This window comes from Struthio camelus, chromosome 2 (assembly GCF_040807025.1).
Source record: "Struthio camelus isolate bStrCam1 chromosome 2, bStrCam1.hap1, whole genome shotgun sequence".
Classification (NCBI taxonomy): domain Eukaryota; kingdom Metazoa; phylum Chordata; class Aves; order Struthioniformes; family Struthionidae; genus Struthio; species Struthio camelus.
Window position 1 is genome coordinate 40802930 of NC_090943.1, and position 15972 is coordinate 40818901.

A 15972-nucleotide genomic window follows, 5' to 3' on the forward strand; every position below is an offset into this window, starting at 1 on the left:
TCACCACTTTTGCCTGCACCCTGCCAAATGATTAAAGCTTAAGGCACTATTGGCATTTCCATGTGAGTACAAGATGGAAACTGGAGCTGTTATTACCTGCCACACACAAGTGCTACAGTTGATTCTACCACATCAATACAGCCTGAAAAGGGAGAAAAGGCAGGTGCATCCAACTGCCAAAGCTGATCATCCTGCTCCATCAGGTCAGAGAACTGCCATGCCTCAGACCACAACTTTCAGTAAAGCAGGTTATGATCCTTGCACAAATTTGGAAGGCAAATTAAGGAGTAAAAATTGTTTATTTACAAGTAGTATTGCCTTTCATAGACAGTAGAAAGCCAAAATAGACTAGAAAAGAGATTAAGTATTACAGCAAAGCCTACCTGCAGGGTGGGTACAAAAAGACTCCCAGGAAATTAAGTGTTCTTAAAAAAGTGAATCAGCTTTTTCCTTGACAGATGGAGGCACAAAAGCCACATGTAAATTTAAGGGTTTTTTTACCTTCCTTGCAGTGAGGAGGAGAAAAGCAGTGACAGTATAAAATCTTTTACTGGTGAAGAATAGGACCTCCCAAACATGTTACCGAAAGGTAATGTGCGCTAAATACAGTGTGAGCTGAAACAACCGTAGTCAACAGAGCCAAAAGAACCATCCTGTAAAACGAACGTCCCAGGGAACGTATCACATCTCTCCATAGCAGCAAAGCAGCAGTGCAGCAACTTCCTCTAGCCTCGACTGCTTAAACCCATCCACAGTGCGAAGACCAGAAAGCTATTTTAAATACTTTTGAGTGAAGAATACACCACCTCCATTATTCACTAGACTAACCCCACAAATCTTGAAGCTTCTTTAGAACATGACATGTGATCAGTTTGCTTATGCTTTTTTTAAAAGAATTTCTGTATTTATTTAGATCAAGGCAAACCAAGTCAAATCAAAATGGATTATCTTACTTTCTATTTTTGCTTTTAAGCTGCATTTAAATAAGAAATGTAATTTTCGCGACATGATAACCTTTCAGATGCGTTAACAACTTTTTCAAAATGTGGTATATTTTCACATTTGCGATGCTATCAGGGCATTTAATAAACACAGAAAATCAACTAGAACAATTTCAAATAGTTTTTAAATGTGCCAATAATTAAAAAGCTTACAAAAACATCTTACATTAAGCAGATTTACATTATGAAGGAAATATTACGGACAGTCAGTCAGCTGAATCAATCACTTCTGGTCACTAAGTTCTTCAAAATTTTAGACTTAGCACAATTCCGTCAAACTTGCGTTCATAAGTTTTTATGCCCCCCCCAACTTCTTCGCATTTTCAGCCCTGAAAAAACTGAGTAACAGGAATAACTGTAAAAAAAATATCATTTATTCTGAAAGAGACTACTGTTGTCTAATGCCGATTTCAAACAACTAACTTCCACAAACTCGTTCCAAGTGCTTAGCTCATGACTTCCGCCAGTGAAGCAGTTTGTATTCAATCATTTGGCAACAAATACGTACTACTTCAAATAATTTAAAAATAATACTTAATACCAGTAGATACTGTATTTAGACCTTAATAAATGTAAATTCCTATATATTCCTAATGTTTTTAATAAAGGTTTGCCTGTCTTTTCTCTAAGTCCTCAAGCTGATCATTCCCCCAAAGTTCCCACAATCCAAGCCAATAAACCACATTGAAAATAGATCAACCTTTTGTCTAGTCTTATCACCAAGAACCTCTGTACAACATAACAAAAAGTGTAACAGAAAGTACTCTGTATCTCTTATAAGATATGGAACATTAAGTACAGAGTAGCATAAAATTTACCACAAGTGACATTTAATTTGCAACCTTGGAGCTAATTTTTTTAAAATATGAATAGCCACATAGTAGAGGTGTTCTCAAAGCTTTGCATACTTGTAACAACTTTCATTTATTTCAGTATAGCAAATTATTTTTCATATTTTTCTATTCTCTCATATTACCTCCTCTTATTAAAAAAAAAAAATCCAGGAGAATACTGGACCAAGTCCAGTGAAGGGCTACTAAGATGATTAACCATCTGGAGCAACTCTGCTATAAGGAAAGGCTGAGGGAGCTGGGACTGTTTAGCCTGGAGAAGAGAAGACTGAGAGGGGACCTGATTAATGTCTATAAGTAGCTGAAGGGAGGGTGTCAAGAGGATGGGGCCAGATTCTTCTCCATGGTGCCCAGCGACAGGACAAGAGGCAACGGGCACAAACTTAAACACAGGAAGTTCCATCTGAACCTGAGGAAAAACTTCCTTCCTGTGAGGGTGACAGAGCACTGGAACAGGTTGCCCACAGAGGTAGTGGAGGCTCCTTCGCTGGAGATATTGAAAAGCTGTCTGGACGCAATCCTGTGCAATGTGCTCTAGGTGACCCTGTACGAGCAGGGAGGTTGGACTAGCTGATCTCCAGAGGTCCCTTCCAACCTCAATTGTTCTGTGATTCTGGGAATTTACAATCAGATATTTAGGCAAGCCTTCTTAAATATCAAAATCCTTTTCTTATTAACATTTTGCAAAATCTTTAGTAAAAACCTACCAATCTCATTTTTTCCTACAGCCCAGCGTTCATTCATTTGCTTTACACTCTTTAGGTCACTGATGAGGGTTTTGACACCTATCAGGGGTACTGAAGAGGTTTCTATCTGCCTTATAGCTCACACAGCACAGACAGCTCATCCGCTTAGGAAGCGGCCCCTAAATGACAGCCTAACATTTAAGGCACATCAAAAATGGTACTGATGAACAGTTTCAAGAACAAGCGTGAAGCACAGGCTGTAACTGGACCAATCACCTTAATTAAGTCATTCCTGCTTCTGAGTCAGAACCCTTAATCCTCATCTTTTTTTTTTTTTGGTTTTAAACTCTTCCACATTCTTTTTTTTTTAATCTCAAATATTTACAGCAAAGCTATGTTGTAGCAATCATTGTGTGTGTTATACTGACAAGTATTTTGCTGAGAAAGTTGCATGCAATTTTATTGTACCCTTATTGTATCCTTATTTTCAGTATATTCTTACAGTCAAAGGAGATACTCAATTTTTTAAACCAACTTTTGCAAGTTTTATCATATTTTTTTCCCCCAGAAAACTAAATCTCAGGCAAATGCATGAACAATCCTATCCACAGCCCACTGAATCAAACAGCTTTGGATCACTGTCAAACTGGGAAATAGGATGAAGTGAGGAACAGTCCATCCTGATAACAATTGCACATTCAATGCACTTAAGTTGTGGTATCCATATAACTGTAACTGGTGCTACGTGTAGAGGAAATAAATTGAACTACTATTTTACGTTGCCGTTTCCTATGGAGCTGAGATTAAAATAAACTTTCTCCCATTACAGAAGACTTCCACATTGTTCTTCAATTGACATGCAACTATTTTTGCTTTGCTGGTTAATATTTGTACAGATCTGACCAACCGCTATTTTAGCTTATTCTAATTTAGCTATTTTTCTACTAGCATATTTTCTTATTAGATATTTTCCTACTCCAAGCATATATCTCCATGCAAGCAGACACAAGGATCACTAGTCACAACAGGCATGACTCAAAGCTGTCACTGGATAGTGTCCAAAAATTGGAGCTGCACACACAGAACCATACACAGGAATTAAGAAGTTGAAGGGCTTTCTGTCCATACATGTTTCTATGAGGGAAAAGGCTGCAGCAAGTTCAGACTACTTTTGGTATACTGTTTTCAGGTAACTGGACTACCTGAATAAGATCTTACACTTTGACTGTAATCTCCTGAGCAAAGATGGAAGAGAAGAGAGAAAGTCTTTTTCATATCATTTTCAGGCCTTTTAGAAAATGCAGCAGCTAACTTCCAGCTGTAAAACGGTGAGTAGTACATGTGATCAGCCTAAGGGGGGAAAAAATACCCTAAGAAATGATGCAAGAAAATTGGCATGCAGCTGTCACATGGAAGAGGGGAAGAAGCTGAGGGTCCTAAACGGCAGAACATGTGGCAAACAACTACGTTACAGAAGTACTTTTCTTCTTTCAATGTTTTTCTGGTCAGTATAAGTCAACATGACATGTTATAAATACAAACACAAATGTTCTTCAGATTCTAGGTTCTCCCAAATTAAAAAAGAATTTACAATCACACTCCAACTCAAAAGCAGCCAGGAAAAGACAAGAAAATTAAGCATGCTGCTCAGTTTCAAAACACATTCTAGGAAGTTTCAGACCAATAGCATTAAAGTCATCCTTTTGGCACTAACATCTCTTTCCCACAGAGAAAACTTCAAGGCAGACCATGCTCAAGTTCCTCCACCCCATTCCCACAGCCAAAAACCAAAGGACATTCGCAAAGGACACCTTTTCCTTGATTAGAGGATTTCTGTCACAAAGACAGACATGACAGTAAGTTTATCTGAGCAAAACCAGGCTTTACTAGTTCCCACTTTGGAAAACTTTGAAGGAACAACTTTATACTCATATGCTAACCTAAAAAATTGGTCTCTCACCTCCTTTTTCACCACTTTGCAGAGGAAAGAAATGACAATCTGCTTAAGCTCAGCTGCAACCAAATATCAAACCATGTCCTTAGACAGGAGATTAGATACCCATGACTTTCAATTACTATTGTTAGAGACAAACAGAGGCACACACAAAGAACTGCATCACTGAATTGCATCCTAATTTCCCAAATTCTTACTCTCTTACTAAAATGTACCTTCTCCAGTCAATTTTAAACAATGGGTTGGTACGCAGGTAGCCTACTCCAATTCTCCCCCCAGTACCAGAAATGCATTAGCACTCAGTAATTTTAAGTCTGTTTTTCCTTCTGCTATCTGTGAGCTGAAAATGATGGAATGTTGCCCTTCACTGAGGTAGATGACTTCCAAGTCACATAACTAGCACAGTTTTAGCATCTAATCTGTTAAAAGAACAGAATTACAAGAAAAACGTATCCTAATGTTTCGTGCTCATGCTGAGACTTGCTTCTTGTTGCTGGCCATTTACACTGTTTCTTACCTAGAAAAAAAAAAAAAAAAGAGGAGGGGGGCAAACATACAACAATGCATTTTCCACTTCACTTCTGCAGCTACACAGTACATTATTCAAAATAAGAACCTAGCACTTAGAACATTATGTAATAGCTTCAATGCTCTGCTACATGCATTGTGCTCTATATAACATCTACCAGTAGGTAATGAAGTTTTGAGGTCAAATTAAATCATTCCAACACCTCCTCTTTTCATCCATTATCCATGTTAATTTTGCAAGCTACCTTTTCCAAAAATAAGTGCTGTCAGACAATATAAGGGAAGCACTAGTGGGCGTTATAATCAGCACATAAAAACAGGCTTCTGTAAACATATCTAAAACCCATGCATTTCAAAAGAGTCAACAAGGGCTCCCACAGTACGGAAGGCTGAAACCAAGCAGAAACTTCAGATCTTTTCCAAGGGCACATTCATTCCATCTTTGGGTTCAGTGAACCACGACTGACTGATGCCACAAGTCCAAGCTTCAGGTCTAGAAGATCTGTTTCTGCTTGTGGTCATTCAGGAGGCAGAGAGCCAAACTTCTAAAGAACTTATCCCAGAATGGCAGTGCCAAAACAACTTTGCAACACCTCCAATCAGCATCGAGGACATCATTGCTAATACTGATATGGCCAGTTTCCAGAGAAGGGTAACTGAACTTCTCTTTTGAGAGTCTCTACAGATATTGTTGGCATTGCTATTTCTCGTCATACTAACAGATACTATTTCTTTGGCTTATACAAGTTGCAGTGAAGAACTTTACAGAGGGAAGCACATTTAACTGCTCCCTTATGTAAGAAGTCAGATGTTGAGACAGGAAGCTAGCAAGATACCCTAAATGCTTACTGTATTATCTACAGCCGTTGCAAGACCAAAAAACATCCCTACAGATGAAGCTTTGGCTGAAATGCACAAACTTGCTGAACCTTCTTTGACAGTCAGACTAATGTTTCTGCAAATGCTTTAACTACTTGTGGGCACAGATTCAGGAACCATGGCACTTCTACTTTGTTTAGTAGCTATTCTTTAATTACATATGCAACACATTTAATGCTTCAATGATTACTAATGGAGTTTTAAAACATATGGAGAGCATTGCAGGAATGTTATTGCCCTTCAGGTAAGAAAATCTCATAACTGTAAACTGTTCAATGCAAACTATGAAAAAATTGCAGTTTTGTTAAAGCAATTATGGGGTGCTAAGTGTTGAGGACGGGGATGGGGAAAGCCAACACAATGCACAAAGTTCAAGCCCATTCAAAAAAAAAAAAGCGGCTACATGAAGCTATTATTTGCCCTTCCAATGTTACAAATTTGTTACACTTGACTCATTTTTTGCATCTTGGTGGGGAAAAAAAAAACACATGTACACACACCACCACACAGTAAAAGGCCCTCTTCCTTATATTATTCAAAGTGTTAGTTCAACATTAGATGTTGGTAGAGTCCCCTTTCTGTGTTGTTGAAAGGTGTAGCATGTAGAAAAAGGAACTAATGCCTTGAAGCCACCGCAAACCAAGCTCCACAGGGCAGCTGGGCACCTGTTGCTTTTTGTATAATCCTTGACCATAAAGCCCCGAAGTTCATCAGAAGAACAGCTTTGCTGATCATTGATGCTGACAGCTTGGGAGGTCCTAACGATTTGCGTCCTCCTTGTTCTCATTCCAATGCTTTAGATACCCCTTCTTGCCCTTTCTTTTGCTCTCGTTATGAGGGCAGTTTCAAAGAGCTTCTCTCTTGAACTCTACTTCTGGAGTAGATTATCTTGACTATTTACATCCTGATTGCAGTAATTAGAACTTGTGGAACTTATTGTACAAAAAAAACCCAGACATAAATGTCTATGCACAAGTCATAAATGTTACTTATTAAAATGCCAATTTTCAAGTAAAGAATAAGTTTCTCTTACTCTGATCTAGTAAGTGTTAGATGTTATAACAGTCTGTGTAAAGCTACGGGAAAGAGGAAGAATTGACATTTTGGAGGAGGAAAGGAAAAAGAAAATGATGAGCTGGGCAGTTAATATAGGATCAGGGGTGATGTGGAACAGCAATAGTATTTGCAACCCTGCAGGTGGCAGACAAATGAGAAGAGATTTTGTTCTTCTAGAAGCCCTCCTTTGGTATTGGAAAATATTCCTCAAAACAAAAGAAGATGACTCAAAAAGGCAACAGATATCAGTACTATTTAACAAAATTCTGCTCCTGGAACAGACAGGAGCAAAAGAAATGAAAACTAAACAGACAGGGCCTGTAAGTTACAATACAGTATTCTAATTTGGCAAAGAGATTGCACAGCAACACAACCATATTAAGCTTACGACCTCTTTTTATTGATCCTCCTGTTTTAACAAGTATAGCAAAAATTGAACAGAATTCTACAGTTACAGAGGAACTAGAGGACAGAGGTAGGGACTTCTATTAATGTGCTATTTCTGAAGCGTCCTTGTAGCATGACTTGAGGCGTTTATCTCACTAATTCAAAACAACAGATTTTTTGTGGTTTTCCTTCATTTTAGCTTACTAACAATACTTCTCTGTGGGATGGCATTATTGAGAGAATGAGGGGTTAGCAGACATGGAGAAAAAGTAAGCAGACACCATTGCACCAGATAAGAGGCAGGACAGAGCCGTCAAGCGCACAGGATGAAAAGGGACAGAGTTTGCACGGACTGCCTGCCCACTCTCATGAGCAATGGAAAAAAGAAACAGATAACCCAGAAGTGGGAGAGGTAAGGAGAAAATACACACACTACACATACCAATTACCCCAACATTATAGAACAACCCCAACATTATAGTCTGCACTGATGGATTTTAATGACAACATTGTGAATTTGTTACAGATTATGTTAGCAAATAAGACATCCTGAAAGGGTTTCTTTCCCCCAGTTCAGCTATCTGCCTATGATTCAGGTAAATCCTTGATCTCTTGTAACACCTGCCACCAGATGACCAGTTACTGGTACAGCCTAGACGGAATTACCAAAGTGTAGTGGACAAACAGTGGAATCTTAAAAAGCAAACCATCCAGCTCTTCACAGTTGCCTGAAATTCCGTAAGCTCTCAAAAGCTTAATTTGGCTTCAATGTTCTAACTCCTATAATTTGCTTCTCATATTGTAGTGCTTAGTATAATCCCTCATGTGTCCCTTTTTCTTAATTCATTTAGCTATTAGATAAGACAATAGTCTTATCTTCAGTTTGCCAAAGTCAATTAAAAAACCACCACCCGCCAATAAAACAGATGGACCCATGCTTTCTCTTCTGCATCAAGTGGAAATGAAGCACAGGATCTCAGCACAAAGTGAGAACGAGCCTCAAGTATGACTGCGAAATAACCAAGAATATCTCACAAGTAAGTTATCATCAGCTGGAATTAGGAAGGCCATTAAGTGATGGTCCATGGTTTGAAAGTAAGGAAACATTAATCCTTGAGGATGGCTTCCCAGCAGGTCAAGTCCTATTTTGTGTAGGAAAGCTTGTCTCCCCCACCCAGTAAACCTGCTTCTGGAGTTCAGTAACAAACATAAGCGAAGGGGTCTGCTTTGCTGTTGTTGTTTCATTTAGCCTATTCTAAACCTGAGGTTTTAGCTATTTGCTCTACACCTCAAATTCAAATAGTTTCAAAGATTTAGTGAGAAAGATATTTTGAAGCATTTAGGCTGCCCTAAATCCATAGGCTTTAGTCATCTGAACAACAATCTTCTTACACAGTAATGTTCAGGCAATTCACATACATACCAGCAGACTGTAACAGTGCCTAATTAATGTAGACATAATCAATGAAAATCTAAGATTATATTCAATCTACACTAAAGAGCATCTCATTATTACAGGAGAGAAGACACTAGCTACCTTGGCTAACAAGCAGTTCTGCAATTAATCTGTAAGTATGCTGCATATAGCTGTTTTGCATACCACTATACCACTGCAGATGCTTCCTCTTAGGTCTCTGAACCAATGCAACTGGCTACAGCAGTCTTACCTTCCTTCCTCTCCCCAGCTACTCAATCCCATTATCTCCTCCATTAGCTCTAGTTTTGGGCTGAAATGGCTCAGTGCAGTATTCCACTATAAGTCATCAATGCCCGAGCAATCACAACTGAGCTACCAATGTTAAGCAGGTATATTCCCACTCCTTGGCAGGTGTATTAGTACCATTACAAAGGAAAGGAAGAATAACATTCCCTGATGTTTTGGAGCTTAAGTATACCAGATTCTGTCCTCATTAACACAGAGGTTAAATCAAGATAGTCTACTTCAGATGTATCTTCAAATGCCAGATTAGAACTTGCCCTCCACCCCCACTATAAAAAAAAAGCAAACTAAACCAAGAACACAAATTATAATATATGCAGCATCATGCTCCCAGCATGTATTGATGAACTGTTGTTTCATATACATAAAGTTCAAGGAAAAAATAAACAAAATTTTCTGATTTGTATCATGATATACGTTATTAAAAGACAAACACTATAAATAACTCTGAAATGGTTAGTCAGTGTAACTAAGGCAACGAGTCTCCCACTCAAGCTCCAAAAATAGGAATAGAGGAATAGAAGTAAAAAGAAAATAAAAAGTTGGCAGGAGCAAGAAAACTAATGATCAAATATTAGCCTAGCTTCAGGAAGGCCCAGCTGACCAGAGGAAAAAAAAATAAACAAACAAAAGGTAGACAGCAGCCAAGAAACAAACTAGCTGCTAAAAGATGAAGGGGAAGATAAGATAGTACTAGAGTATTTGATTTCAGAGTCATCTTATTCCACAACCGTTTCAGTCATGGACACAAGAACAGAAATTGGGGAGTATACCAATCTGTATCAGACAACAAATCATGAGTACAGAGTCTCAGCAGTTATTAGTTTCCAGCAGGAATCATCAACTCATATACATAAGTGCTAAGAAAGTTAGTTCTTCATAGGCAAGGGCACATTCGCTGAAATTTTTCCCCTCAATTTTTTCCTCCAAATAATGATTACAAACCTCCAATGCAATGTACATGAATAGACCTTTATACCCTCACAGAAGTGTACAGAGTTAACAGGATCTGCCATAAGGATCAGACTGCAGAATCAAGGCTTACTTTGTTTCCTCTCTCTCTTTTTATTTATTTATTTCTTTTCTTCACTGAGAAGAACTGCTTGTTCATAACTCGGAAGTTCCTCCTTATTGTCAGGGAATCTGATCCCCCAAAGAGAACTGAACTGTGGAACCAGGAACTCTCAACATGTTCTAATGGAAGAGTTAGTAACTGCTTTGTACAACAAGATACACTGAGTTCAAGTTACTCAGAGTTTTCCATCAATTAAAGAAACTTATCTTTTCAATATACACGAGTTCTTAGCCTGGGAACATGAGAATTAGCAGGAGACTTAAGATATCTTGGTAAGTACTATCACAGCTTCCTAATTTAGTTATCTTGTATCCAGTTAGAACAGTTTAGAGGCAGATTTCAGGAAGAATGTGCGAGGTGGAACAGAGAAGTGCAAAGGTTGGTTCTCACCTTCAACAAGATTCCTAAAATTAGTTTAAAAAAAAAAAAAAAACCTCAACGTAAAAACAATGTCTACAAAAAAAGATTAAGCAAATTATCTCCTTAAACTACATCTGAACAGAATTTACAGAGCAATACCTAGTAATTCCATTCCCACCATAGCCCTCCCTCACTGAACAGCAGCAGCTCCTTTTCATCACCACAGGAGACCATTCCTCCTCTTAGCGCAACAAGGAACTAGTCAGGACATTTACTCTTGGCATAAATTCTAGAAGGATGAAGTCTAACACTGGCAGTAATGAAAATAGCAACCATAGAGACATTCAGAGCATTCACTATGACACTGCAAACATTTGTTTAACTGCCAATTGAATAAGATCCATCTTAGCTAAGGGAAAGATATAAATGGGCAATAAAAAAAGTCAGTACTCTCACTGTTCAAGGACTTTTAAGATAAGTGGTCACTCTAATAACCCAACGCAGTTGTTGTTCATAGTCTGAGCCTCTCCACTCACATCTGGCTTCTGGGAAGAAATACATGTCAAGCACAGCCTAGTACCCTACAGAAAAATCTCATATAAATTGCTTTCCAAATGCCCCAATATTACCAGCCCTAAGACTTCTCCTTCTGTAATACATATTTAAGATAGGGAGAACAAAGGAAATGGATCATCAAAACTGTGATGTACTGAAACAAAAATAAGGCTTTTGCAGTTATTGCGATGCTGCTTCCAATGAACTTTGCCACAAATACTTATGTGGTTGCAAAATTACAGATTCTACAAGTTTTGGTCAGAGTGTTCTAACATATCAACAAAACTACATATCAACAAAACTGTGCCAAAAGGTGAGAGCCTTAACGCTAGCCTAAAAGACACTCGAGTAGAGACGCATATGCAGGTACACTTTGTAACAGGAAAGCTAGGAATCCTTAAGTTGTCACACAAGGAAATTTTACCTAGCTACTAAGAATAACTGGATTGTTAATTATCCTTACATGTAAGACAGACTAACGCAAAACTCTTTAAAGTAAGAATTTACCTGTTCTGGCAAACTGTTAATACACTATGACTGAACACCAAAAAAAAAAAAAACAAACAAAACCAAACCAAAAAACCAGAGGACATTTAGCTTCTCAGAGCTATCCATGAAGAGCTGAGAGAGCTTGTATACAGGAGATCAAGACATACCATTATGAAGACTAACTAGTATATTGCTCTCATTTTTTGTTTTTCAAAAGGTCTGACATAACATCAGTGAACCCTGACCTAAAATCTGCATTCAGGGCAGTATCATCAACTTTCAGGAAGAAACAGCAACTTTTCCACAGCCTACTTCCCCCTCAGTTGGAGTTTTAGTAGTTAAAGTAGCTCCTCACCTAGAAGAAACCGGTATACAAGCACCAATCTGTGAAGACAATATGAAGGCAAACAGAAGAGAACATACCATAATCATAAGGTCCACTCACTGTATTTCATCTCGGCTTTGAATGGCTTAACATTAAGTGACAGAATTTGCAGGTTTGCTGCATCTCTGCTTTTAAACCCGACTGATGATCCACATCAAGCCAAGAGCAGTGAGAACAATCTAAGAGCTTCTAACTTCCCACCCCAATGATTGCTCTTTCTATCTCAGTTGAACAGTTTGCTAATGAGCATTACAGGAATAAACTTTACTCAAAGTGCAAAAATTACACATGAAACTGAATTGAAAACATGGCTTGTTTTTTGACACCTAATATCATTTGAAAGCAAATATAAGTCACTTCTGTAAGTGAAATGTACACCCCACATTACTTCAAAACTGAGAAACATCCCTACCACTTTGCAGAATGGAAAAACAGCAAAGCGCAGGTAGTGTAACACAAGTTTGTAGAGACTGTTGCGCCTGCTGACTGCTTGTTCCGCAGAGAAGGGCCCGCTCTTCTCGATGCTTCTAAAACCTCTGTTCTGAAAGTTCAATGCATCATATTGACCTCCAAAGCAAAAAAAAGCATTTGAACTTCACACACACATTAAGCATCTGTGGGATCAAGGCTTTGTTTATCAGTGAAGGAAGTAAACTAAATCAACTGCAAGTGTAACTGGGATTTCACCCTCTGAGCTCAAGTAAGAATCTCAAAAAAAGAATTTCTCACTTCATTGCAAGTTCAAGGGCTGCTTTTACAGTGGCTTGCAATACCTTAACATCTAAACCAAACATAAGAGTAAGAAAATTCCAAGTTGCATGTACGCTGTAAGTCTCCTCCTCCCCAGCATAATCCTGGGACATTTAAATAAGTAATACAGAGCCCTTCTGGATGATTAAAGAATGAAATCAACAGGCTGATGTAGGTTTGCCAAAAAAACCAAACAAATAAAAAAGCTCAAAAAAATTACACTAAAAGAAATAACACTTTATTTAGGAGACTTATTGTTCAAGAACATCATTACTGTTCTTGCTGACTACTGCAAAAGGAAAGTTAGCAACTGCAGAAGGAAATTTAGCAAGTCACTAAAATAACAGTATTTACCTGGTTCATACTAACTGAACAGTACAAATGCTATAGCAGTCTGTGTTCATCCACGAAGCACAGCCACCACTGAAGAAAGACTCACAATCTGAGCTACAAACGCACATGATAATTTACTTGGTTCTAAATCAACGCCTCAATATGAAATAAAGTATATGGTTCAAGTAAGCAAGCAGCATATTTCATTGAATACTAAAGATTAACATCACTACTTTCACACCATACCAAGCGTTGGTTTTTATAAGGGGCAGGTGGTGTTATTATCTTACTACAGCATCTAATGCTGAAGTCAAGATATCTTGCTGCTTATTGCTCCTGCACAGGAATACTGACCTGGAAGAGTTCTCTTTAATTAATAAAGCAGAGAAATTAATACAATTTCTAATGACTTTTGGTATTCTTAAGAATAAAAGCAATAGATTTAACAGCACTTGAAACCAAATTTCCCTATACAAAAAGTTAAAGATTAGCAACTGTACAAACAACGTGACAGTCACTCTTAACCTCTTGTGGGGAATAGCACTGTTTATTCTTTCAGTGTATTCATTTGTTAACTCTTGCCAGATTTAAATGAAGTTAGTTTGTAGTAATTGACTTGGACAGCGTCCAGCAGAAACCAAGCTGCTGCTAAAAATCATTCTCTCTACAAACGCCTCTTTAAAATCAGCACACTCCTTAGACCCCTCCCTTTTTTTCCCCTTTAAGTGAAGGAACAGTTCAATTCCCAGTATATCAATGCATATTTACAGATCCACAAAGCCTCTAAGAATCCACCTTGTACTTCTGGACTAAAGTTTACGTTACCACGCAAAGCGAAAGCCTCACACGCATTGCTCTGTCATACCAGTGGTCTCATATTTCCCAGTATTTCACCCCAACCTCAGCGAATACTAGGATCTTTCCAGAAAAAAAGTTCTAAAAATACAGTACTTTCATGCTAACGTATTGATGATTTTTTTCTAGTTATTTCATAGTGATTACTTGCAGAAGAGTTGAATCTTTTGGTTCTAATAGAAGTGCTTATTTCGTAACAGAGATGAACAAGATTTCCATAGAAAACACAGTAATAAAATAAAAGCCTAAAAAGAAACCTGATTCAAAGATATGAAATGCATTTTGGGTTCACAGCAGTTGCTCATTCATAGATGAAGTTCTAAAAATATGTGAGAGTTCTCTAAATTAAAAGAATACAAAATAGCAGGACATAAGGGTCCCAGCCCTATCTTCCTAAACATTATTAAAAAAAGAGAGATTATACAATTTAGGTGTAATAAGAGACAGGTAGACATAGACTGATGAAAGGACTACAAGGTAATGATGAGATGATACTTATCAGCATAACAAACAGACACAGGATACCAGTTGCCTAACCACTGCCAAGTTTCTAAGTGTTCCCCCCCACACACACACACCTCTTTTTTGTTTTTTTCTTCTCCAAGCATTACAGTTAGTTATCGTAAAGTGGAATATCAGGGAGACCAACACAGCAGGTTGTATGAGTTTTTAGGGAACTTGCTCTAACATAGACAAAAAGCATGGGAAAAGATCATACGTATTTTCTAGGAAAAAAAATCTTTTTACACACGGCAATTGGCAAAGCAGACCCTCCCACCTTTGTATCCTGATACTGTATAGGAGACAATAGGTAGGACAGAGGAGACATCAGAAAAGAACAGAGCAGTGAAGACAAGTATTTTCCATAAGCTGGGATGGAATAATGCAGGAAACAAAGAAGGGTGTGATGTGATGAAGGCAACAAACCAGAAAAGAGGGGGGAAAAAAAAAAACACACCTTCTTGTTTTTAAAACGGGAGTATGAAGTCAGAGAAGATATGTCCAGACAACAGAACAGAAAGACACAGCAACTGAACAAAAGATTTTAAAGCCTGAAACTGAAATATTGCGACATGAAAGGAAAAGAAGGCTAGGTCTTAGACACGTGAGAGAAGCAGCAATACGCAGACCCAAATTTAGGGAGGAGAAAGGTCAGTTCTCATTCATTCACACAGCACCTTCCACAGCAGCTCAGGCACTCACAAACCAAGCACCTTAAAAAAAAAAAAAAAAGAAGAAGAAAAAAGAAAGAAAAAAACCACGAGAGTCACTCAGGCCCACGCTCTCCTCCTTCACTCCCATCCACGCGATCCCAGCGAAATAACCCCATTTCCTCCCCCAAATAAAGGGGCCGGGCAGGGCACCCGCCCGCAGACAGCCCTGGCCGCCGCCGCCTCCGCGGGCTCCCGAGGGGCAGCGGGGCCCCGCCGGGGGCCGGGCACGGGGCCACCTCGGGCCGGGCCGGGCCGGGCATGGCGGCGGCGGCAGCGGCGGGCTGGGCGGCCACCTGTTAGGCCCTGTTACCTGGGCGCGGCCGGGGAGGGGGAAACCACACGACACCGGCCGCCGCCACACGCGGAGCACATGGCGCCGCCCAGCCCCGTCCCCGGCGGCAGCAGCCATGCTGCTCCCCCTGCCCACGGCCTGTCACACACACCGGAGGGGGCGGGGGGGGGGAAGAAAGGAGGAAGGGCGCGCAGCCGCCGCGGTGACCGGGAGGGGCGGCGGGCGAACCGCCACGGCAGCCGCCGCCGCCGCCGCCTCGCACCCACCTGCTCGCGGAGTTTAAGGAACACCATGGCGAGGCCGCCGCCGCCACCGCGCCGACCAGCCGCCGCCTCCGGCCACCAACGACTCCGCGCCGCTCCGCCCCGCCCCCCTCCCCGCCAGCCCGCGGCGCCGGCCCCGCCCCCGGCCCCGCCCCCTTCTTGCCACCGCCGCCGCGCCGGGGCCTCGCGCCCAGCTCGCGGCCCGCAGGAGGGGGGCGGAGCGGCTGCCAGGGGCGGGGCCCCGGGATTGCCCCGCCCCTCCGGCCCCTGCCCCGCCCCGCCCCGCCCCGCCCGCCAGGAGCTTCCTGAATCAGACTCCCGCCAGCATCAAAGCCGCCC

At 40.2% G+C, this 15972-nt stretch overlaps 1 protein-coding gene across 5 annotated transcripts in view; it reads right to left on the reverse strand.

Moving 5' to 3' along the window:
* ANKRD28 (ankyrin repeat domain 28) overlaps positions 1-15738 on the reverse strand; it is a 131574-nt gene extending 115836 nt beyond the window's left edge. Inside the window, exon 1 of one of the 5 annotated variants that reach the window (XM_068935284.1) lies at positions 15637-15738. In XM_068935284.1, coding sequence (XP_068791385.1) covers positions 15637-15663 — 27 coding nt within the window. In that variant the 5' untranslated portion in view covers positions 15664-15738. The remainder of the gene's footprint in view (positions 1-15636) is intronic. The other 4 variants (XM_068935283.1, XM_068935290.1, XM_068935288.1 and 1 more) reach the window with 4 other exon arrangements.
* Positions 15739-15972: the final 234 nt, after the last annotated feature.